The 24,905-nt window shown below is 42.1% G+C and overlaps 1 protein-coding gene across 4 annotated transcripts; it reads left to right on the top strand.

Moving 5' to 3' along the window:
• Positions 1-1,735: 1,735 nt before the first annotated feature.
• itga7 (integrin, alpha 7) lies at positions 1,736-23,263 on the top strand. 4 transcript variants are annotated; one of them, XR_015861370.1, is made up of 26 exons: positions 1,736-2,126; positions 12,100-12,227; positions 12,426-12,505; positions 12,588-12,843; positions 13,209-13,340; positions 16,302-16,509; positions 16,630-16,826; positions 17,148-17,236; positions 17,314-17,441; positions 17,515-17,610; positions 17,697-17,758; positions 17,908-18,077; positions 18,197-18,346; positions 18,479-18,594; positions 18,744-18,930; positions 19,019-19,093; positions 19,258-19,337; positions 19,432-19,509; positions 19,636-19,738; positions 19,818-20,015; positions 20,172-20,288; positions 20,376-20,489; positions 20,553-20,651; positions 20,812-20,937; positions 21,157-21,324; positions 21,717-21,862. XR_015861370.1 is itself a non-coding variant. In XM_088390227.1 (26 exons), exons 1-26 carry the CDS (start codon positions 1,933-1,935, stop codon positions 21,867-21,869), a joined length of 3,444 nt encoding a protein of 1,147 aa, XP_088246353.1. In that variant the 5' UTR covers positions 1,736-1,932; the 3' UTR covers positions 21,870-23,263. The 4 variants fall into 4 exon arrangements, 3 of the variants coding, with proteins under 3 accessions (XP_088246353.1, XP_088246352.1, XP_088246351.1); XM_088390227.1 differs by lacking the exon at positions 21,157-21,324 and adding an exon at positions 13,845-13,952 and having other exon boundaries at positions 21,717-23,263; XM_088390226.1 differs by lacking the exons at positions 13,209-13,340; positions 21,157-21,324 and adding an exon at positions 13,845-13,952 and having other exon boundaries at positions 21,717-23,263.
• The last annotated feature ends 1,642 nt before the right edge of the window (positions 23,264-24,905 follow it).

Genomic DNA, 24,905 nt, shown 5'->3' with positions numbered 1-24,905 from the left:
TGTTTCGACAGCCAACAATTTGACAAGGTGACATCTCTGTATTATGATTGATATGCTACTTACATCCTTCCTCTTCGATATCCCAACGTGTGCATCTAGTGTGGGAAAACAGCTGCACTCAGCTCAGCCTCCTTTAGGGAAGTGTAGTTAAATAGCCTGCAAGGATTTCATTCCGTAATAAGAAGCACCACACCCTCTTACCCCCCCCCCCCCCCCCTCCCCAGTCGATGAATCAATACAGTAATACTGCTGACTATGGATGGAGGGCTAAAACAGGAAAAATGACCCTGCCCGTATGTGCTGTTTAAAATAAGCTCTCTCCTTGAGGTGGTGCTTAGACTGCTAATGAGTCTTTGCATCAGGGTGCTGCTGTCATGCACCGCATCATCTTCACATCCGCATGTCCATTATTGCTGTTTTCTTCTATGGCTTTTCTCATAAAAAATGTAACCTCCTTCCAGTCAAATGAGTTGCAGTCCAACCTGTATTTTAAGGAGTAATACGCAACCAAAAGCATTTTGTTGAAAGCTAAATGTGCTATAAAAGCAAGAGTGACTTGCATGTGCAAAAAAAACTCCCAAGTAGTCATACATGCAACTTTACCACATACTTGCTAGACCAATCTGACAGGGGAAATGTCATTTTAGAATTATATATATATATTTATATGTATATATACACCCCTTCCAATTTTCTACATGTAAGGCATACATAGAATTTTTAAAATAGAACAGTGCGGCATAGCTCTGTTTTAAAACATCCTGCTGGCTATCGCTCTGTTTGTCTGAAGTGTGAAGGTAACGTGCGACAAGCATGCTCACACAATATGTCACAAACTTTATTGCATGCAACAGTTGGTGACAGCTGCACACAAGCAGTCATCAGGTGGTCCTACTGCAGCTGACAACACACAACTGGGATGTGAAGTAGTTGCAAAAGTCAACAATGTGTGGACAGACATTTCCCACCGTTCTGTCCTCTCACAGGACTCACTAAAGTCCAACTTTTTGTAGCTTAACGTCACAGGCACTGAAGACCTTCTAATTTAGTCCAGATTGTGTGCGTGGGTGTGTGCGTGAGATTTCCTGTCCATCATTTCTTCTATACCGTACAATTTAGTATTGTGGTTTTATAAACTGTTAAGCAATAGATATTAGAACACAAATGGAGAAGCAACACTTGTAGACAGATAATGTTACAATGCTCACTGGCATGTATCTCCAAATAATTACTAAAATTATTGCATCCTATACAGTACAGTATACAGTAAATCCATGTCTGAGGGTGCAACACAATGCCCACCAAATTACAGTTTAATTTCTTAGGGGTTTATTTAATCAGGTAGTTTTTCACGCATTTCATTGATCATGGTCATGGGACAAATTAAGTCATTCTAAGCCATTAACTAGCAAGGAAGTATGCTTAAAAATATAATTATTGGAAATTTTTCAAGCATTTCGATAAGGACCGTGTGAACCCAGCAGATAAATAAAACCGTCTGGTGTATTTTTATTTTTATTTATTTTTTCTTCACCCACTCTGTCTCTATTCAATAGCCTCCAAGTACCTTGACAACCTTGCCTGGTATTTTGGCAGCAGTCCTTTGAGTGTTGCTGTCAGCTGAGAGCGTGTGTGTGCATGTGTGTGTGTGTGCATGTGTGTGTGTGTGTAAGGATGGAGGGGGGGAGAAGTGAGCGGGGCTATTCAAGGCACTTGTCCTCCCTCGTCTCCCTCGGGTGCACAGAGGAGCAGGAGAGGGGAGGAGGCGCATACTGCACACTTGCACTCTGGTAGCCGACGGGAGCACATTGAGCCCAGCCTGCTCCCCCACTTTCACACGACTGCACCAAAAAGCCGCAACAAGAGGATTTCCCGCCGCAGGAGCAGGAATTCCTCCTCGGACATTCTTCTAGTTCTCCTCAAAGCTTCAGCATGGCAGGAGGAGCTCTGGGTGTACACCTTGGAACCAGGATGGGTTTCCTGTGGGCTCTGTTGATGCTCCTCAACCACGTGGGGGCTTTCAACCTGGATACTACTCACACGCTGCACAAACTGGGAGACCGCGGGACCTTTTTTGGTTTCTCTCTTGCTCTACATCAGCAGCTCACCCCAGAACCTCAGAGCTGGTGAGTTTACAACTTCTGTGTGGTGTGCACCTGTTCCAGCACTAGCTTTTACCGCCTCCCTTTTACCACTTATCACATACATAAATCAAATAAGTACTTTACATGCTTAGATACAGTCAAGGCAAAGAAGTATTATTAATACAGCACATCAGCCTACAGTGGTTCCTTGAGATTTGAGTGTGTCAAACGCACCTCTTGCATTAAGGTGCCCCCGGCTTCCCGGTAACGGGTTTGTTTTAGCCGGGTCCGGAGATTCGTCCGTAATCTAACCACCCGAGTTAAATTAATTCCACCGGAATCAATCTAATTTCTGTACGACGCCAATCCCTCTCAAGTCACCCGAAGCTCGAGCCGAGTAACTCAATTCGAGGCAAGACTTCGAAGTGACCGCATCGTATTGATGGCTCCCCGCTAGTGTTTGAAGTTCTTATTTTGTTACGGATATTTTTTAGATGTCTTTGTTAAGACCTCAGGGATTCGTTTGTATAGCGCACCCAAGCACTAGTTTTTGCCGAAGTAAATGTTGATATGGGTCCGTTCCACTTGGTCGTTCATGCAGCGAGCCGACCAACTTTTTCATTCGAAAGAGAATCGAATTAATAAAAGTGTGACAATAATAGCATTTAAGAAGAAAATTAATGCACTTTATATGATTAATTCTAACTTCCTATACGTAGATCTAGCACTTGACCGTCGGAGTTCTTCACCCCACTTAATTGCTTCAAAAAGAATAGCGACTTTCTTAAACCGAATAAAAATGTCGTGCTCTATTTAGATTTGCCCAATAATTAATTTGGAAGGCAAGTCTATTTTTTGATCGTGTCCCATTTAACTTTTGACGCGGCCCGACAAAAAGGGGAACTGGGCCGCGCCCGACGGACAGTTGAAATACTTTTATCCTCCACCAACTCCAATGATTTATTTTAATCGTTGTCGTTATGTTATTTAAAGGAAGTAAATTCTCAACCGAATTCACTTTTAACGAAATCCACTCTTCCGTTAAATATTTACGAAAGTTATTTAATTCTCTAATTTGCTCCGAGTTACTTTTTACGCGGCCCGTCAAAAAGGGGAAGCGGGCCTGAGCCTTTCAAATAGTTAAATAACTTTCCGATCTACACAAAACCTCTCACGCCTATAGAGGGAACTGGCCAGTTTCCCCACGCTTGGTTATCTGTGGCCTTCAGCAGCTGTTTGCGCCCTGACCACGCAGTACTTTCCACCAAATGCACAGCTAGTGGCAAAACCTTTCACTTCCCCTTTTCTTCTCTTTCTCCTACATGAAAATAACTTTTTAAAGTTACGCTTCAATTCACTCTGAAATAAAAATCCAAACCCTTGACCTACTTTTCTAAACAATTTATGTCACGCCACTATTCTCATAGTGACGGGTCTCTTGATCGAATTGACAAATAATATTGCTTAAAGCGGTTACAGTATACATTTTTAGCCAAGCAAAGAAATCAAAAATAAAAATCACATTTGTGCTTCCATGCATGACTCACACTCTGACACCGTGCTACTCTTTTATTTCTATTTTACCATGATTAGCTTATTGGCTCCTCTTTTGGTCTCACGTTTTGGTCTGGCGCTATCTTTTGGACAAATTTGGAATTTCAGCTCTGCCAATTTATTCCTGTGAACAATCCATATTCTACCATTTGCACCATCTCTACCCCCATGTTACATGACAAGTGACATGAGTTATTATTATTATTTTTTTTTATATATGAACCATCTTCTACTCAACTGTGTACTCAGCTCCTTATACCATAGTAAACAAATTTTCAAAAATTATATTTCATACCATTCCCAGTTAAAATTCGCTAATGTCTTACCACTTTTTTTTGTTGGTGTTGGAATGTTTGAATGTTATTATCTTTGTCTATTGTCAGGACAGTCATAATTCATTTGGGCACAGCAGTTGAATGTGCTCTGTGCATTCAACTAATAGACTGAACGGGAAGTCAAGGGCGAATAGGAGCATATGTGATGAATCAGCAGACGTTGGAGATTGTTTCATTAAACACGTCTTCAAGGTTTATTGATTGTCATCAGTGTTCCCGCACCCGAGGTTGACGTATACTTTCTGTAAAATCAGGTCTTGACTCAGCTACTGCTACGTGTACAATTTAATCCTGCACTCTTTTTTTTTCTTTTCATTAGAACATTACTTTAGAAGCGTTGCCAAAACACCAAGTGAGTGGGACATCTGGCCTTTGTGCAGAGATACAATTATAAAAGAATGATTAGTATTAAGCTCTGTATTGATTTGAAACATGCCGATCCTCACTGTGCTCATTAATGTACCCTTCTTAATTTTGCTTCAACTTGCATAAACACTCTCACAAATATAAAAGGAAGTTAACGTTAGCATAAACATATTGAAGCTGCAAAAAAACAAAACAATTAGCTATATATATATATATATATATATATATATATATATATATATAGAGAGAGAGAGAGAGAGAGAGAGAGAGAGAGAGAGAGAGAGAGAGAGAGAGAGAGAGAGACACCCCCCTGCTAATGCAAGTATTCCTCCAAGCATCAACTGCCCGCTTTAGCTGCACTGCAGTCATGCTGTCGCCTGCTTAGACCAACTCTGTGACATCAGACATAAAGCCACCGTGAAGAATCTAATAGTGTATATTTATTGCGCAGCAGCATGGCTCCATCTTATTTTAAAAAGTGACTCGAGCCAAAAGTGTCACATTGCTGCGCTGTGGAAGAACCTGAAGAGAGTCAAAGAAGTGATGGCTTGGATGGTGTGTAACATGGCCGCTCGTAACATCACTCCATCGCTATGTATGGACGACTCGATATATTTAGCAAAATACACCTGACTGCATGTGTTTACTTTTAATGGCCACAATATTAGGTCTACAATTGAATGGATGTAATTCTGTTAACATGGATACTATAAATATTAATAAACAATTAACAAGTTTAGCATTTTTAAATAGGCTTTTGATTTTTTTACAGTAACAATAAATATATCAAAGGTATGTGTTGCATTACGGGTCCAATTCCCTGAAATGAAGATATCAGTATCACAACCTCAGGAGCAACTTAATAGACTTTATCCTGAGAGCATACTTTATTATTCACCAAACAAATATAGGGAAACCGATTCTCTTGTATGAATAATACATTTCCATTAGGCAGTTCAAATGACACGTTCTCAAAAGCTCCGTGATGAGACATCTTGCCCCAAAGTGTTGTAATCAGACACTGACTCATCTGGTCTTTGAATTTGGCCGAGCTTTGTGTATGACTCTTGCTTGAGGTCACATTGCACTGCACTGATTGTGATATGAAGATAACGGCTTTGAAGTTCCAGACACTTCACGTGATCCAATACGACCCAAAACATTCCCGTCTTGACACTTGAAAAATCTTGCCATGTGCTGTTGCACTCCTGTCCTGTAGGCGTCAGTAATGAGTATTGAAAAGTCAGTTTTTTCTTTCACCAAAGTTCCCAGCACCCAATTACCCCGACACAAGCAGACTGTAACACTAACCATCCTCAACAGAACACCAATCAATCATTTATTTGCCGCACCATATTTCATCAAAAACATTCCTGCAAAACTACGGTATATACAAAAACCGTTAAGTCTAAGCATTTTATGCTGATTGGTTCATGAATGATGCCTAAAACTTAACAGCAAAAAAGAAGCTTGGAGCGACTTTCGAGACACCCTGTACATACTGCCCTGAAATACAGTAATCGCTAACCAAAACAGCAGCACTGACTAAGGCACTTCCACTACCTCTGTGTTGAGTGTAAATAAGGTAATTTGAGTTTCCGTGCAGTCATTTGTTGAAAGCACAAAGATGGTTTGTAAAAATCAAAGCAGCTTTGTGAAAGATTGCCATCGGCAGAAGCCCACTCTGATGCCCGGCTTCTGGCGGTTGCTGCAACGAATTACTGTAATGTCTTTGTTCCGCGTCACAGTACTGGCTTCTTTGACTTGGCCTTGGTGGAGGTCTGCTGGCATCTCCAAGCAGCTTGACAATCTGCTGTTGCCACTGCTGTCAGACAGACGACGGAGGCATTTGAGTGGGAGTTATGTGTGGATCTGCTATTTATACTGAGATGACAAGTGCTTCCACTAATAGTTTAGCACATGGCCAAGACAGGAAACTCCCTGTATTCAAACTCCCAGCTGTCTATCTGAATAGCAAATTTGTCGTTGTACTTTGTCCGACTTTCCGCACTACCACGTGGGAGTCTCAAATTGGATTGGTGTTGCTTGGTTGTTGATGGCTGCTTAAAATTTTTTTTTTACCCGAAAACTCTGTTGTAAATAACCAAACCACGTTTTAGCCAAAAAGTGAAAACATTGATTGTGACATAATGGCTTGTGTGTGTGTTCAACTCATAAATGCAATATAAATAATAAAATAAATACTAATAAAAGGTAATACAAAATAAATAAAATAATAATGAAATAATAATGTTACTAAAAAGTTGAAATAAAGATGAAGCAAAAAAGGCAAAAAAAAAAGATTGCAATTTCAACATAGAAATAAAGATAGAAATTTTGCATTTCAAGATAAATGTAACATAAATATAATCTTTATAATAAATAAATTAAATGAAAATAAATACAAATCATTTTACACAAAGATTTAGGTTTAAAATAATACATACTTTAAAATATAAATGAATATATTAACAAATTAAAGCATTTAAAAATATTCCAAGACAGAAAACAATGGCGACAATAAAAAGCTCATTCAAAATAAAAGGAATATTGACAACATTTCACATATTAAAACAAAAGATCATGAACTAATTGATCACCATCCAGTGGGTGGGCACATTTCGTATGTGCTACTTTAATTTGATACAATCAAGCACTTACAGTCTATATGAAGCACTCATGTACTCATGTTTTACTGCCATTTGTCCGTCTGTGTAGAGCCATTGCAGCATGATATACAACATGTAGCTTTCTCCATAGATGTGTTTGGCTCACTGCCACTGCATCAGTTATATAATGGACCCAATCCAATGAAAGTGTTAGATCCTTTTTCCGGCCTCTGTGTTTTGTTGAAAATGAAGCGCACGCGATGCAGTGTTTTTCCACAGCTCACAAATCATCTATGCTGTTTTGTCTGTGTGGCCTTCAAAGACATCTATTGTGCTTCATCTTCATCCTCTGAGCCCTTGAGAGTGAGCTTTTGTATTCAAGAAAGCCATTTCCGCCACTCGACAATCTCACTGCAACATATTAGTACGCTGTGATCCATCGTGTCGGTTGTAAATTGTTGGCGAAAAGTGACACAGTGAAAAATCCGGGAAGGGAGCTGAGCCTCGATATGAGTGTTGCATGGCCATGGAGGGACTTAAACTTTAAACTAACTGGTTCGGAAATTATATATGCATATCCTTTCCCAGTCATAACAGTCAGTTATGGAACCCATAAGCACAATACAGCATGTGACAAGAATGAGTTTGACACCTCTTTAAATGTATGTCACTATGTCCCTGCACCATTCCATCACACACAGAATGGACTTGTCAATTTGCATCACAAAAGCACAATAAAACACTCCCCTCCTTCTCCCGCCACCCCTTCGCCCTCCATCTTGGGTTAAAAACAGCCTCCCCCGCTTTTGCCCCCTCCCATCCCCAAATTTAATTCATGATCTGTCTACAGTAACTCTTGTACTGCGACCCATTCATGTGAAAGCCTTGGCAGTGCATCTAAGTCCTTTCTTTTTCCCACTGCTTACCTACAAGGAGAAATAATTTATAGAACTCTCATTGAATACTCTTCACTGTCTGTCCATTTAGCACTCCGTCAGCCTGCCATGACCCATACAAAAGCTCGGCGGGAAGCGTTGATGCCAGGCCCGAAAGCTTTCAGGAATATTAGCGGAGTGAGAGCGCGGGACAAAGTGCCGAGTCAGCAAGAAAAACACAACTTCAGTTGGATTGAGAGCAGGAAAACATGGCATCCTTTTTAGATAATCGGCGGTGCCATCGTTTGTTTTTGGTGTTTGATTATTCAAGTGTCATCAAGGTTGTTTGAGGAGAAAGGAAGAGGTTGACCCTGGTGGTCACATTCCCCTAATGTGGGGGAGGGTCTAACACAAACAGGAGCCGCGGGGATGAATAAGCCATGACCGGCCTCATCTTTTGATTAAATGTGCACGTGTGTGTGTGTGTGTGTGTGCAAGCCTGCGGTTGAATCAATCAGGTGATAGCATCTCTTTACAGTAGCTGTCAAATAAAAGGCAGGAAATTAAACCATTTTATTTGACAGCTTTTTCTTGCATTCCAAGTAATAAATATTCCTTTTGCATACTGTCAATAATTATCATCACTAAAAAATACCAACTAGTTAAATGCAATAATTGTGTTAACATAAAAGCATTCAATATTAAATGAAACGTTTGTGTTAGTTTGGTGATGCTAGTGGTTAGCACGTCTTCAATAGTTCAATAGTTCATGCTAGTTTCTTTAAAGACTGAATTGGGTATGAGTGTGAATTTTTTTTTTTTTTTTTTTGCGACATATGTCCAAGAAGTGCCTACAAGTGTACTTTAAAGTCTCAGTAGATAAATATCGAAATGGATGGATAAATTGATTGATAAGGAGAAGAATGACATTGAAGATTATAGAACAGATGTGAATGTATTCCTTAGGGCCAATCATTACCTCATCTATTTCCTGAAAATGATCATTGACATGTTGATCAATAGAAGGCCAACTGGTGAGATGAGTGGCTTGTTAAGGATGTATGCGACACGAGGATTGGCTCATTTGTGTCATATAATACCTAAACGCAACCGAGTTCAGCACGGCACATCTTTAGTAAATTGAGTCAAGTGAAGAAAAATCTGATGGATTTGAGCGCTGTCGAAAAATAAATTGCACATGGTGCTGCCATTGTAAATGGTCCCAAAACAGACCTGGTTTTTAGCATCTGTTCGCAATATAGAGACGGTGAATCTAATTTCACCACCCCAGGTGGATTTAGGGATCGCTATGATGCGATATATCGACCATTGCGAATTGGATTTTATGATGCTGAAAAATAGACTTGTGCATCTTATACTTTGCGGCTGTTTCATGGTGGTCTGTAATTTTTGTTTTCACTGGTATCCGCCATAGCAACTGATGGTGTAGTAGTTCACTTTCCTGACCTTAGTGTGTGTTCAGTTGCCACTCTGTGAGTCTGTCTATATTTATGTGCCGTGTGATTGACTGGAGGGCATTTGAGACACACTTTCTGAAGGGATTTGTTTTTTTTTTCTTTTTTTAACTGAAGCAAATCATTGCATTGAATCATCTTTCCCGGTTGTGAACCATAGTGTCCCAAAGGGGTTTTTGCATGGACTACCAGCTGTCTCTGTCGTTCTCTTTTCCCCTTTTATTGTGCATTATCCATGCCTTCTGTTTTTGTGGCACACATTATGATTCACAGCATCTCATTCTCAGCTGTTGCTTCCCGTAGAGTTCCCCGAAAATAAATGTTTGAACAGACAGCGGTTCGGGTATTGAGTCCTGGTTAACATAGTTGGTGTATGTAGACTTTGGCTGTGTAAATACAAATTGGGGTACATAGTAAGCTCTGCATTGCTGCTCATGTTTGACTTTGCAAGTATATATTTGTATATCCAGATCAGAGGTCACAGTCTTGCCTCGGGACAATAAAGGGAGGCCATCACCCCCCTGCCGATCCTGCAGAGCTGCCTTCCACTGCCTCCTGTCCACCGAACACATGTTAAGCGTGAGAGTAGACTTGGGGGTTCATCAATCTAAAATCCTAATGGAAATGTTGAAGGTGCAACTAATGTTCCACAATTATGAACGGCTGTCAAATGATCAATCCTGGGACATTAAAAGTAAGCGTATCACCATGATGACAGAACGTTTTACCCTCAAATTTGTCCAGCCGTCCATCCATTGGAAAGAAGTGACGGATACATAACAGAAAGAATGAGAGACGTCTATCCAGCCATCAGAAGCGACTGACTGGTGTAACATGATGTCTGTCTGTCCATTCAAAACAACTCTAACGCCATCCATCTGTCCATATGTCCGTCTGTCTGTCTGGTAGAAGCAATTCATTGGTATATTGCTAAATGGCCTTCTGTCCATCCATCTGCTCATCCGTCACAAGCATTCACAGATATATCGCAAGAAGTCAGTCTATCCATCAGAATCTACTTGCTGGTACAACTCACTCACTGGAAAGATCCAAAATATTAGTAGTCTAGTTTGTACAATAGAATTCAGAAGAATATCGACAGTTAGCATGTGATCGTCCAAAACAAAATATGAAAATCAGGAGAAGTAGCACATTTATGGATGTGAATAAATTGAATGAGCTTATGCAAGTGGATGGGGGCTGGAGAAAATGAAGGGTCACATGGTGCTTAGGGTGGATGAGGGTTAGGGTCAATGTTTGAAGCGTAAAGTTCTGCTGTGTTTGTTATTTTCAGCCAGAAGTGTGTTTGTTACTGTTTATATTTTATGAAGTAAACCCTTTGCCTTGACAGCTTGCTTGAGCCAAATCCTTGGCGATCGTCTGGTCTTTGTCGGTTTAACACCAATTTAATTTGGGTGGCAGGTCTTGTTATCAGTGCTCCATTGTTTATCTTACATTCTGATAAATGATAGTAAACCATAACAGCTGTTCACTTGGTACCTATGATTCTACTATTCTATATCATTGACTTGTCGTTAGTTTGTGTATGAAAAATAACCTTCAGGCAAAATCAGTGAGGATTCAACCCTTCTATACAGTTTCATGAGACAGTTCATGCGTTTTTTTTTTTTCCAAACAAAACCCAAGCTCGCACTTATGCCAACAATGTGTGTGTGTTTTTGTGTGCGGGTAATTATATTCACATTACACCACCAATACACACACATGCATGTGTGTGCACAGGCACACACACATTCAAACCCCACAAAGCTTAGTTGTACATGTCATGTGGGTTGGCTGAAAGATGATCTGGCAGTTGAAAATGACGGAGAGACTTTCTGACTCATCGCTGAACAATGGAGAATAAAGGTGTTCAAAAGGCTGCAGTGCATCAAATTAGGAGTCCAGAATGGTGATTCATATGCTGCAATCATTTGAACATTTATTTTACATGACTGATAACACATGGACATTGAAGACTTAACACATTGTAAGCCTATTGCTAACCAAAACAGCAGCACTTACCGAAAAACATATGCAAGCATATTAACAAAGTGCGTAGATAGCTTGTGAATTATCAGATTAAAATGGATTGTGAATTAACATTTGTATTATTTTCGAAACTCTGACCAAAGAGAGTGATTTAGTCATACTAGCGTGGCGAAGATGGAAACAAAAGCTGGTCCTTAAGGCTAACTATTTTTACTTTTCCTATTTGAACTTTCCCTCATTACTTCCCCCCCTTCCCCTTCTGTGTCTTGACGACTTGCTTCCATGCATCCGCCATGCTTGACAGTGTTGGCTGGAATGCGGCCCAACATTCAGTTTTTAAAATAGCCTAAGAATCTGCGCTCCTAATAAGGCAGAGGGCAGCGACTCTGCCCCCCAACAAATATCATCACCCATCTTAGTGAGAATAAAGGCGTTCCATGATGGGTGAAGGTTGAGAGTCAAAGCAAGTTTGTGCAAACGACATAGAGCTGTCCCACAGTCGAGATAATGAAAAGCAATGTTTATTGTCTAATACACGTACCACTACTTGATCGGGCTACACTATCTGACGTCATGATTCTTGTTTGTGATTGTACTATTTAAATACAGGAAATCAACCGCAGACCAAAATATCACAGTTAATACTACCTTGAATAATTATGCAAAGCTCCTGATATCACATACATTAACTCGTTGTGATGGCTCTAATGATTGATGTGCAAGCTGACCATCATTTGTCGATGAATTCATTTTCCAACATGAGGATCGATTCATCCATCATATTAATCCTTACAATTGTGTTGTCTCAGGATCTTAGTTGGGGCGCCACAGGCTGCAGGCCACGGTTTGTTGCGCGGCAGTCGACCTGGAGCCCTGTTCAAGTGTCCTATCACACCCGAGGAATATGACTGTGAGAGGGTTGATATTGATGGTACAGGTAAGTTTTTATTCTCTTTTCAGTAGACACGTTTGAATAGCATTAAAGTCACCAAAGAGCCAAGAACCAAAGTTGCATGTTTTTGAAATATGGAATAAAAATTTGACCCTGATCTGGTTTGAATCACATGTAGCACCTTGCCGCTAGGACCAAATCCTAGACTTATTTCTCATCCTGGTTTGCGTTCTTCTCCTTCAGTGAGTCTAAACAAGGAGAACAAGGACAACCAATGGCTGGGAGTTACTGTCAAGAGCCAAGGCATTGGAGGCAAGGTGGTGGTAAGTCAGGAACTCTTGGTTAAAAAACATCTTCTACTTCTACAGCTGCACAATGTTTGGCTACCCTATTACCTCTCCCCAGACCTGCGCTCACCTGTACGAGCTCAGGCAGCGCGTGCACCAACCCACCGAGACGCGATCTCCTATCGGACGCTGCTACGTTCTGAGTGAAGACCTGACAAAGCGAGACGACCTGGATGGAGGAGAGTGGAAGTTCTGTGAGGGCCGACCGCAGGGTCACGAGCAGTTTGGCTTCTGCCAACAAGGTCTTTCCGTCAGTTTCACTCCAGACAACAACTTCATATTGTTTGGGGCCCCCGGGACATACCACTGGAAAGGTACGGTGGCCTGTATGGATTGAAAAGCCGCAATGTAAGAGTTGTACTCCTCGGTGTAAATCTCAGCTAACCCACAAGGAAACATTTAAACACATTGACTTTACGCAGGGAAGGAACATTTCTGAACTTGGGATAAGCGTCTGAAGTCTTTTCCATATGTGCCTGGATTCTTTTGCTATCTACTAATACCAACTGTAAATGAATTGCTTCACAGTTAATTGACGATCTCATCTTGTTTGAATCTCACTCCAGAATCCGATCAACCCAAACGTCTTTCTCCGGTGTAGCCGTCCAGATGGTTTCCGCCAGTGTTTTGGGAGCGTATACCTGTTTTCATGTTTTGGCCTCACACGTTTGCATTTCAGGTGAAGTGCGCATGCAGCTGTTAAACCAGACGCTGCTCGACCTTGGTGTCTATGATGACGGACCCTACGAGGTGGCGGATCAGAAAGAGCGTAATGCCCGGCTCATCCCTGTGCCCTACCACAGTTACCTGGGTAGGGTTCGCCCTCCCTGAGGAAGCGAGGGTCTGGTGGAAGATGGCGACCAGGGCTCAGACTGTACCCCACCACTCTACGATATAGCCCCAGGCCACAACTGAGCAATGACTCCATCTATTCCTGGAAGGTTATTTATGGCCAAAACCCTGAAGATTTTCAACTCATTCCCGGCTGGGATTTGGTGTCCAGAGTTTTTTTCTGGACTGGAAGTTATATTTGGCTTCAAATGATCTGATGTCAGCCATGAGACTTTGGGGTACACTCTGAACCCGGAGGGCCGTCGCTCCACCAGAGAGCCGGGATTTTTCTGCAGGGAAAACGGCTGCCGCCCACCCACCCACCGAAACACAGCACCAATCAGTCACAGCTTATCTCACCTGCACCCTCCTCTCCCCCTTTCTTTTTCATTCTACCCGCCTTACCTCCCTCACATTTCACCACCCTGTCACCCTCCCTGCGCTGGTCCCTCTACCTCCTTTCCTCTCCTCTCTGGGGCCATAGGGCTCTTGTTCTTGGCTAACCCAGTTAAGGACGAACCGCTGTACAAAACTCTGGAGCCCTCCACGAAGCCCACAGCCTTTGAGGATGTAGCCCATAATAGCTACTTAGGTTTGTAGGCGTGATGTGTTGTTCTTTGGACCGGATTGGCTTTTCCTGATCTAGAAGTAGCCCTAAACCCCATTTTCTTCTTCCTGTTGTTAATCCTTTCTTGCTAATGGTGTCTGGATTTCGATATGTGTTGGACTTTGTCCCCTTTACTGTTAAGAGACAACCACCCTAAACATGACAGTCAATCCTTTGATTTCGATTCCATTTATCCTGTCATAGTTAGTCCATGGCAGATGTTTGGTAAAAGAGCACCTTGGATGGTTTATCAGTTACACGGCAAGGTTACACGTAGAGACGGACAACCATTACACCATCACTATGGGGTATCTGAACCCCACCGAAGTCAAGCCAGTGGACTCCCACACTATCAGTGGGTGGTTGTCTCTTGGAGCAACATTGAGTTTGTCTCCTGTGTCTGTAAGTCTTTGTCATCTCAAGTCTGCATGTAATGTACAAATCGAGGCTTTTCCGGGGTATCTTGGTGTTAGTTAGCTTGCCCCCATTCTTCTCAGTTTTCCAAAAATGTCTAACTAGCATACAGTTTGGGTGTTTTTTTTGGGAGTGTGCTTACTAACCAGGGTTAGTATTTTTTAAGAACATTACCTTCTTTTTAGGTATTTTTAAGCAAGTGTCCCGTTGAAGCTTAGTGACCCGTCGTCGACTTCACAGGACGTTTTCATGGTTAACGTTGGATTGCGGTGTTCTTACATCTCACTGACTGCGTGGATCTCCCGTAAATCTCCTAAATCACATACCCTCCAGTCCCGCTGACCCTTTTGCCCCACTCCTTATTTAGCCGTCTCCTTGACAACACTAATTCCCATGTGACATTTTAGCCTTCATTTTTTTAAATAACTCACATGATCCCATTGATTCTAACGAGATGAAATGACACACCCGCATGTCTGACGAAAAAAGCCTGTGCTTATGAGAATTTGGTAGGAAACTGTATGTAAATGTATCATTTTTTAATTTATCTATTTATTTATTTAAAAACTTTATTTATGTATTTTTCTTATTATGACTAGTATGTAGTGTGTTTCTAAGTTGTCCAGTCTTAAAATAATGAGTTAAAAATAATTGTAATTTAATTAAAAAAAAACTGCCAGGATATAATTACAGTATATAAGTAACATAATGTAATATATACGCAAACATCTATACAAATCTTAGCTGACGGAGCAAAACTGGAATAGGATATTGAAGGATATAGAAGTATGCAGAGTCTTGCTGAGGACACATAATTACCTCACAAGCATTTGTTTTGCGTTTCCCACTCCAGTTTTATTGTTGACCTTGTAACTGACGTGAGTTAAAAAACACCATGTGTGGCAAAAGTAGCTCCTGCGACACTCCCATTATGTTTTACACTTACAGACATTCCTCGCCTGTCGTCCTGGTGCTGCTTGCTGTTTGTCTCAGCTTTGTCGCCTCCATTTTTGAAAATTTAGTGTCAGACGGAGCATCCCACCTTTTGTCACTCACAACCTCCCCACCCAGCATGTTGTAACAAATGCATGTGGTTTGCTTCTGTTTAAATAGTTTGTTATGATTTGTTTTTTATTATTTGGATTTAAACGCACCACACTTGCCACCTGCCACAATCACGCTTCTATCCTTTATACACACACACACTCACACAATCACACAACACACACACAGTGAACAAACAATGAAATACTTGGGGCTAACCCTACCACAAAACACAAAACATTCATCGAAAAAATTGAATCTGAAAGTTGGTTTGGATTTTAAAGATGTGAGTGCATCAAGTCAAACCAAATTAAATCATTCGAAAATATCCAAATCCTATTTTATTGGGGAGACTCAGTGCACAATGAATGTTGATGCACCCCCTTTCAAAACAAAGCCCATTGGCTTGTTTATTTTGGTAAAACCTAGTAATTGTGCTTTTATTGTATTGTCGTTGGGTCCCATCCCCCAAAGTCGTTGCACCCACACAAAAGTCAAATAGACCCATTTACAGCTGTGTAATTATTACACAATTAATGTCCCACACACCCTGGAGAGTGCTCACCACAGTTTAGGAATCCCCGCTTTGGGCTATAAATCTGATTCATGTCTAGTCACAATGTTTACATGCTTCAACTAAAATTAAGCGATGCAGACCTCGTGAGACATGAGCTGAAGCTCAATAGATCACCCCACATACCCGCAGACCGACAAGCACTAGCTGGCCCCATCAGGAGTTAGACACAAAATCAATAGTCACTTTAGGCATACATTTCATTAGTCAGAAGATGAGCACAGAGAAGCCCCCCAACCACCCACCACGGTCAATACTACTAAATCTTGAGCCTAACTACCCCCTTCCGCCTCCTCCGCCAGGCTTCTCCGTGGACTCGGCCATGGGAATAATGAGCCTCGGGGAGTTGACCTTTGTGGCAGGTGCACCGCGGGCTAATCACACGGGGGCCGTGGTGTTGCTACGCAAGGACAACGTTTACCGCTTGGTGCCCGAGCATATTTTCTGGGGAGAGGAACTCGCGTCTTCTTTCGGCTACTCAGTGGCAACCACTGATCTCAACAATGATGGGTGAGGAGAGACTTTGTCTTCTGTCCTCCCTGAAATATGGAACTAAACCAAAGTACTTGATGGAGACGAGCTGCTAGATACAAAATCATAATGTCTTTTTATAATTGTTCCTATTCTTAGTTGGACTGACCTGATCGTGGGAGCACCCAATTTCTTTGACCGTAAAGCTGAGATCGGTGGTGCCGTCTACGTGTACCTAAACCCTTTTGGACACTGGGACGATCAGGCCCGGCCCATCCGTCTCAACGGGACATACGACTCCATGTTTGGCATGACGGTCAGCAACGTAGGTGATTTGGACCAGGACGGATACGGAGGTGAGAGTCAAACATACAAAAATCCATCCAAAGTCTAATGTAGAATTGACTTTATTGTATTTTTAGATAACATGTATAAGACAGATGGAGTAACTTGAGAATTTAAACCACAGGATAAAACTGTCATGTTACTGCAGAAGAATAACATTTCAGTTGAAGAACCTGATCCAGATAATTTAATAATAAACTAAACTGTAACAAAAAATGAATCTAATAAAACTAATAAACATACCCCGAAACCTATTTAAAACTAAAAAAATGTCAAACTGAAATCCAAAGTAAATATGGTCAAAATCCGTGACAATTGTAACCCTGGTGCAGACATCGCCGTTGGTGCTCCGTTTGACGGGGACGGCAAGGTGTTCATCTACCGAGGCTCGGATGCAGGAATTGAAACCAAACCTGCTCAGGTGATTTTTTTTTTTTAAGATGTGGAAAAAATGTAGATGACAGGAAGAGATCAAGTTTATTCCCTGTGACTATTTAGGTGCTGGATGGCCAAGACTTTGACGTGAGGCGTTTCGGATACTCCATCTCAGGCGGCTTGGACGTGGATGAGAACTACTATCCAGACCTCGCCATTGGCTCACTCAATAATTCAGTGGTTCTCTTCAGGTATCCATATAAAAGCAGATCCGATCGGTGTGTCTTCTTTTGACACTCCATTGTTTTTTTTTTGTCCATAAAGGTCTCGCCCAGTCATCCATGTAATTCGGGAAATATCCATTGACCCGGAATACATCGATCTGACACAGCATAACTGTAAAGGCCGAGATGGAGTTTGGTAAGAGCAGATCCACACGATCCTGTAAATTGATCTCCTTTTATGTTCCTCATCTGTTTACTCTCCCCTCTGCTTTTTCATTGTAGCATCGAGGTCAAAGCTTGCTTTGTCTACGCGGCTCACCCAGTGCACTACTCACCACATATAAGTGAGTCTGCCATAACGTTCAGTTTGGTGTTGAATGGCTAATTGGTGGCTAGGGTGGCTAATTAGCGCACGTTATTTATTCTAGTAACAATTAAAAATGCTACTCAACCTCTGTGCTTGTTGACATTTTGATTTCTTGCCACTTTCAAGCCCTGATGGTGCGTTTTGAAGCCGACGCGGAGCGCAGGAAGCTGGGCCTGCCGCACCGCGTCACTTTCCTGGGCCGCAGTTCCCTGGAGTCCGAGTACACGCAGATCGAGGAGGTGGAGCTTCATCGGCAGAAACACCCAGCGTGTGCCACCGCTACCTTCCAACTCCATGTCAGTAAAACTTACTTGAGGACCGGGATGCTGGTTGGCACAACATCGCATATGTGCAAAATATCAATCAGTCTCCTAATGGCTCATATTTCTATATTTTGTATGCTCTTTCCACGCAGGAGAACATCCGGGACAAACTTCGACCCATTTCATTGGCCATCACCCACAACATTAAACCTGTGCCCCCGCGCAGACACTCGGGAGCTAAGCGGCTGGAAAGATTGCCTCCTGTGCTCAACGTGTCGCCCTCCAACACGCTGCACTCGGAGGTCACTCAGGGTTACTACTACTACTCTCCGCAAGAAATTTAAAGTCACTCTTGGAAAACGTCCAGTCTTCTAATTAATGTGCGTCTCTAATATCTACTGTACTCATTAGCATATCTTCTTCTTTCATTGAAGGTGAACTTCCTGCGTGAGGGATGCGGCCCAGACAAAATCTGCCAGAGCAACCTACAGCTGAGCTACCGCTTTGGAACGCGGCCTCTCACCTCTGACCTGTTCACCCCCCTGCCAAGGTTAGTGTGTGGATATAAAACATGAACTCAGAGTGTTGTGAATGTTGTTGGCTGTTGCCTAGCAACAGTATGAATGGGCCTTGCCAGTCTGCAGCCATCTTGGTTCAGTCTACATAGCTGTTAATCTTCATCTTGATTGTGCGTCTCAGGGACGAGAACGATGTGCAGGTTTTCTCCTTGTCCGACCAGCGCGTAGTGGCGTTGGAGATCACTGTCACCAACATGCCCTCGGACCCGCTTCGCCCCGAGGAGGACGGCGATGACGCCCACGCCGCTCAGCTGCTCGTCTCTCTCCCGAGAATGCTCTCCTACGCCGGCTCCAGGGTGCCCGCTCAGGTGCTTTAGGTGTTCATTAAAAAAAAAAAAAAGTTCCATGTGATGCACTATGTTGATGTTTTTGTGGAATTTTATGACTCACTTCTAGATGAGGTGTCAAGCCAATCAAAATGGCTCAGATGTAGAATGTGACCTAGGGAACCCCGTGAAAAGAAACACAAAGGTGAGCTTAGTCAGTTGGAATGAATATTTTGTTATATCGACAATAGAATTAAAAAATGTAAAATAGCATTAAATCTTTTTTGTATAATTATTTTAATTACATTTATTTTAATAATATGGGCTAATAAGAATACATCTGTTTATTTTATTTGTTTTAATTTTAAGTTAAAATTCATCATCAACTTGAGCACGGCCAACATCACCATTGAAACGACAGAGTTGACCGCTGACCTCCAACTGACGACGCAAGTATCTTTTCTCTGTCCATTTTCAAAATGGCAACATATAATACTATATCTGATAACGATTTTATTATTCACATCCATTCTTGATCAACAGCATCAGTGAGCAGCCTGACCTCGTACCAATCACAGCGATGGCGAAAGTTGTAATAGAGCTCCCTCTATCTGTCAGTGGGTAAGTAACACTCATGATATTAGGTACACCCTATTTTATGAAGCTAATATAAATGTCAGACTGGTATTCCTGAATGAATGCAAATAATTGCAAGCTTGCTACTGATGCGATTGTGTGTTGCTGCAGGCTGGCTCGTCCTCATCAGCTGTTCTTCAGCGGTGCTGTTAGGGGCGAAAGCGCCATGAGCAGTCTGGAGGATATTGGCAGCCCCGTGGACTTTGAGTTTGTGGTGAGGAGCCCCAACTTTATAAATGAGTTCATTTTTATGCTTCAATCTGGGGATTAAATATCCCCCCGCCCCTCCCCAGGTGGCCAATCCCGGTCAAGCGCTGCAAACATTTGGCTCCGCCTTCCTCAACATCATGTGGCCATATGAACTGGACAATGGCAAGTGGCTCCTGTACCCGGCCAGTCTGAACTTTGATGGATCCCAATGCACTCCTGCGGGGGCGATCAACCCTTTAAGTCTAGATGCCCCCGCATCTGGGCAGCCTGTCAATCAAACGGTGAGCATAATAGGACAGGAGGTCCATAAATTCATCATGCATGTAGAATGAACCACATCTGGAGTACAATATTGCCATTCAAATTCATTTCAATGGGGAGATTTGAAGGAATGGTAAAAAATGTCAAGATCTCATGCTCGTGACGGTTGTCACAAGGTCGGACGAACTCGTCGCTCCCACCCGGATCTCGAAGGCCAGGAAACGACCGGTGGCAGCGTGAAACGAAGCGCTCCGGCTGTGGCTGCTTCCGAGAGGCGCAAGTCACTCAAGTTGGTAAGAGGAGAAGAAATAATGCAATCATCACATGCTAAAGCCAGTAGTTTTCTTTTACGATGATGGATTGTTGTTTTGGTGTGACAGGATTGTCTCCTGGGGTCAGCGCGTTGCGTGCTCTTGCAGTGCCCCCTCCACAGCTTCTCCGGGCAGGCGGTGCTCAGGATTCACGGAAGGCTGTGGAACAGCACTTTCATTGAGGTACAGTTTGTGCGGACACTCAATTTCTGTTTCTTCACACAACACCTGCCATGTGTTGTTCAGGAGTTCCAAACTGTCAGTGCTCTGGAGTTGCTGGTCAGAGCAGAAATCACCGTCAAGTCCACCATCAAACATCTGCTCCTCAGGGATGCTGAAGCACAGGTATGAATGAGTGAAATTAAATATTCTATTTAGGAATGACTGAACAAATGCCAACTTTTAATGCAATGCCCAATTTAATCTATGAATCCATCACCCCACAGAATATCAGCTTTCCATAATATCAACTCTGTTCACTTTGGATGCTTCTCATGTTTCGCAGGTTCCAGTGATGATCTATCCCGAGCCCGGTCTAGTGGACCAGTACTCAATCCCCTGGTGGATCATCCTCATCGCCATCCTGGCTGGCATCTTTCTTCTGACCCTGCTGGTCTGCTTACTGTGGATGGTAATGACATCATCACCTATCTCCCGTACAACTACTCAAATCTGTCGTTTCATTCCAGTTTATGAATTTTGCAACTAAAGGGTGCCGAAGGCGGCAAACATCATCAGATGATTTTAGCAGTCTTACAAAAACATTTTGGCTGCTCGGTGGCTATTTTGTCCTTTTCACTGCTGAAAATCTTCCTTACTCTCTTTCACCCTCTCCCTTTTCAAAACCCAGTGTGGCTTCTTCAAGCGCAACAAGAGGCGCCAACACTATGACACGGAGTACTACCGCGCCCATTTGGGCGTCCAGCCCTCGGAGGTGGAGAAGCAGGCCTCGGAACTGGAATGAGAACACATTTCAGTCGGGCTTGCTTTCTCCCCTCCTTCTCCCTCCCTCCAAGCGGTAAAGATGGCCGCCACGCGGTTGATGTTACGTCACGCCCGCCGGCGTTTTAAAACGCTTGCTGTGCTGTGTGTTGCTTTGGATTGTCTGCACTTGTCACACACTTGCTTGGCTTGTCATACTTGCACAAGTGAATTAGTACACATGTTGTTGTGTTGGTGACATAATCAACAGGTGCTTAAGGTGTTTCCTAAGAGCACGTTGGCGGTGTGTTAGTGCGTGGAATAACAACACGGATTTACAAAGTACGCCACAGTCGTCGCTTCTCTGCTATTTTTTTCCCCGTCCCCAGTTTTCACTAGTTCAGAATGGAGCTTTCAAAATGGCACGGAAACCCAACACTAATTGAATATGCTAATTGTGTGTATTACTACTTTCCTTCCCCCATCCAGTGTGGTTTCTTCCAACGGGCCCACCACAAAGAAAAACTGCCTCAGTACCACGCGGTGAAGATCCCTCGCCAGGAGCGGCCGCAGTTCCAGACAGAGAAATCCGGTGTTCATAAAAAGGAATGGGCCACACACTGGAATGACGGGACTTCATAAAAACCACAAAGCACCCACAGGCACCCTCCTCCTTCTGAGCGTGCCACTCATTTGGAACCCCAACAACACGTGCGCATTGTCTAGACTGGATCTTGAGCGCGCACGATACATGGAGTGACTGCACGGCCACCGTGGAGTATTTGAAGCATACTATATAATGATTGTAAAAGATATGGGACTACGATGAGATAGCCTTTGACAAGGACTATGTTTTTTTGTTTGTTTGTTTGTTTGTTTTTTGCCTGAATTGCTGTAGCACTGATGACTCATATGGGCAATTTTTATATGATGATGTTTGTTGTAGTGTCTGTAAGGCAGACCTGTCAAAATGGCTGAAAATCAGTTCCCCAGAAAAGTGCTACATTTTTGTTTTTTGCAAATTTGTGGATTGGGGGCTGTGGAAGTTTTAACAGAAGTCCTCGACCCAAAAGTGGGTGTGGCAGAAACTTGAAAAAATTTGATCTATGGACAGGTACCTACGTTCAGACCTGACCAAAATCTCGGACATAGTCCAGTTTGATCCCTTATACCCGAAGACATGCATGCTACGTTGGTTTTATGTCGGGCCACGTCATAGCCATGGCATCCCTCAGCGGACTGGTAATGACCACAAAAATCATATACATCATATTAAAATCTGTACACAATTAGCACGAGCGAAATGGATGAATGGGAGAGTTGATAACTTGACCTATGTGACCTATTTAAATGACAAAACACGATACAGCACCACCTGCTGGATGTGTTTTCTCACAGCAGCATTTGGTCCCGATGAAAGTTGACTGTAAGGTGTAGTCCTCATCTTATTGAAAGGAATTTAACAAAACAATGCAAATTGCACTTTCACACTTGGCAGGGGTGATAAAATGACCCTTACAGTTTTCGTCGAGCATGTGTGTGGCAACATTTTCCCAATTTCACTGTTGAACATTTTCTTCCTATCAATTTAAATAATTCACGTTCAATCATCTTAAATTGTAGAATTAATTATTGGATCAATCTTCTCACCGCTTGAGCATCTTTGAGCATTTGCCAGACTGAGACTGTTTGCTGCTGATGACAATCACTTCATTGTTTGTCACCATGGACACGTCAGAGAAAACGGCTGATTTGAATCATTGCTTAACCGCAAAAGTCATGATTTGTCGTGAATTTCTGTTTTGTTTTGTTTTTTTGCGTTTGAATTAATGTGGCTTGACTGCAAAAGGTGGTTAAATGTGGTTGAATTGCAACATGTAACAAAAAAAATCTTTTTTGTTTGTAAATTCCGAAATAGATCCAACAGTTTTTGCAATTCATGAAATTCATTATATTGTTGCAGATATAATCTAAAGAGGATATATCATGGAAAATGTGCTCTTCAAGTGTGAAATTAAACAACCACGTAAACCTTTTATCTGGTTCACGCAAGTGCCATTCATTTGTACTATTGACACAGAGGGAGAGAAACACAACATCGATGCAAGAAGGTAAGCAGAGCTGCACTAAATTTTGTCAAATGCACAGATAGCTCGGTTGAAGTTAGTGATGCGGGTTAGATGGCGTATTAGTTCTTGTTCATGTGCCACATAAATTGTTGTCTGTGGAGTATTTTGTAGATTGTAGAATCCATGTCAATCTCGGGACCTGTCCAGTAGAGGGCGTACTACACCAAGCAAATTGAATTCCCGTTGTGATGTTGCTCCTGAAGCAACATGCAAGGAAATGGCTGTGATTCACGCGGCATTTCCTGCGTTACTCAACAATATTCTCCCTTACTTTGTTTATTTGTGAAATATGTCTTGCAAATCCAAAATGTTGAATCCGCCCCTCAATTATGAGTCATGTGATCTTTTCTGTCATTAGATAAGCATCGCAAAAACTCCTGAGATTTTGAGGCCATTTCATGTTCATGTCTAAAAAAAACATTGAAGTGTGAACATGCATTACGTTATTTGAGGTTGAGTGTTTTGTGTGTGCTTGAGGATCAGAGAAGAAACATACATTTTTAAAATTTGCAAGCTATGTTTATGCATACTTGATTTTTGCGTTGTGTAGTTTCATATAGACACCAAACCTTATTGCATTTTTATCTGGAGGCTGATGGATTTTTATTTGAGCATTGAAACAGCTCCACTTGACTGAGCCACAATATTTTGTTTCAAATCTGCAAAACTGCATCAACTTTCTTGGACACTGACAACACCAAATGTTTGCATTCTTCTTTTGTGATGTAATCTAATCTGATGTAGCTACACTTTTATATTTTGTAATGACCACTCATTGTATTTTATGTGTCTCCATTTTTAATAGTGTATTAATTCATTATTGTGTTTAACAAAGAGGAGCACGTGTTTAACTTCTAGAAGTAAAATACAGCAACTAAAACAACTTATCTTGTCAAAGCCCTGGAATGCATCTTAACCAGTCACTAAAACTCACAAAAGATAAAATCTCCAAATTTATTGCCACACTTTGTCATTTCAGTTAGCCTTCTTATGGATACTTTATTGGAGAGCTGAGCTTACATTTAGTTGTATTTTCCCTTGCTCATTTGCAACCCAATGCATGACTCTCGTATTCCTGCCCGGGCTTGTATGAATGTGGGGAGATTTCCTGTTTGCACAGTGCAGTGTTGTGTACAGTGAGTCTGCACTGCATCACAACACAGTGAGGCAAACGGGTGGAGTGAACATTGGAGGATGACAACCACACTTCATTCTTCTCCCTGTGAGTCCACACATTGTCAGACTTAAAAGATGGGGGTTGCATAGAGTAAATTAATGTCTCACGAAAGACTGGAAGTCCCCGAAAGGAGCACTAATCTTATTGCATTTATTATTATTTTGCACCAAATTTACATTATGACCTCTTAAGAACAAAAGTCAACTCTTTCCATTTTCTTGCAGAATACTGTGGTATGTTTGTGATTATATATTGACTCAGGGAATCTAATATAGAGCCCACCCCCATAATGTAATTTATGCATTATATTTTCCTGAAAGTCATTCATCAGAGTTTGTACTAGCATGTCAACTTGGCTTGTAAATTTGTCAA

This window comes from Syngnathus floridae, chromosome 11 (assembly GCF_059516105.1).
Source record: "Syngnathus floridae isolate MCC-2025c chromosome 11, RoL_Sflo_1.0, whole genome shotgun sequence".
Classification (NCBI taxonomy): domain Eukaryota; kingdom Metazoa; phylum Chordata; class Actinopteri; order Syngnathiformes; family Syngnathidae; genus Syngnathus; species Syngnathus floridae.
This window is presented reverse-complemented; position numbering and strand designations above follow the sequence as displayed.

What these genes read in the sequence shown, in the direction of transcription:
- itga7 (XM_088390227.1), top strand. Translation starts at nt 1,933, where the DNA reads ATGGCAGGAGGAGCTCTGGGTGTACACCTTGGAACCAGGATGGGTTTC. An exon ending in GCTCCAGGGTGCCCGCTCAG is followed by an intron (nt 18,931 to 19,018) that starts GTGCTTTAGGTG and finishes ACTCACTTCTAG; the next exon opens with ATGAGGTGTCAAGCCAATCA. An exon ending in GGCAGCCTGTCAATCAAACG is followed by an intron (nt 20,016 to 20,171) that starts GTGAGCATAATA and finishes GGTTGTCACAAG; the next exon opens with GTCGGACGAACTCGTCGCTC.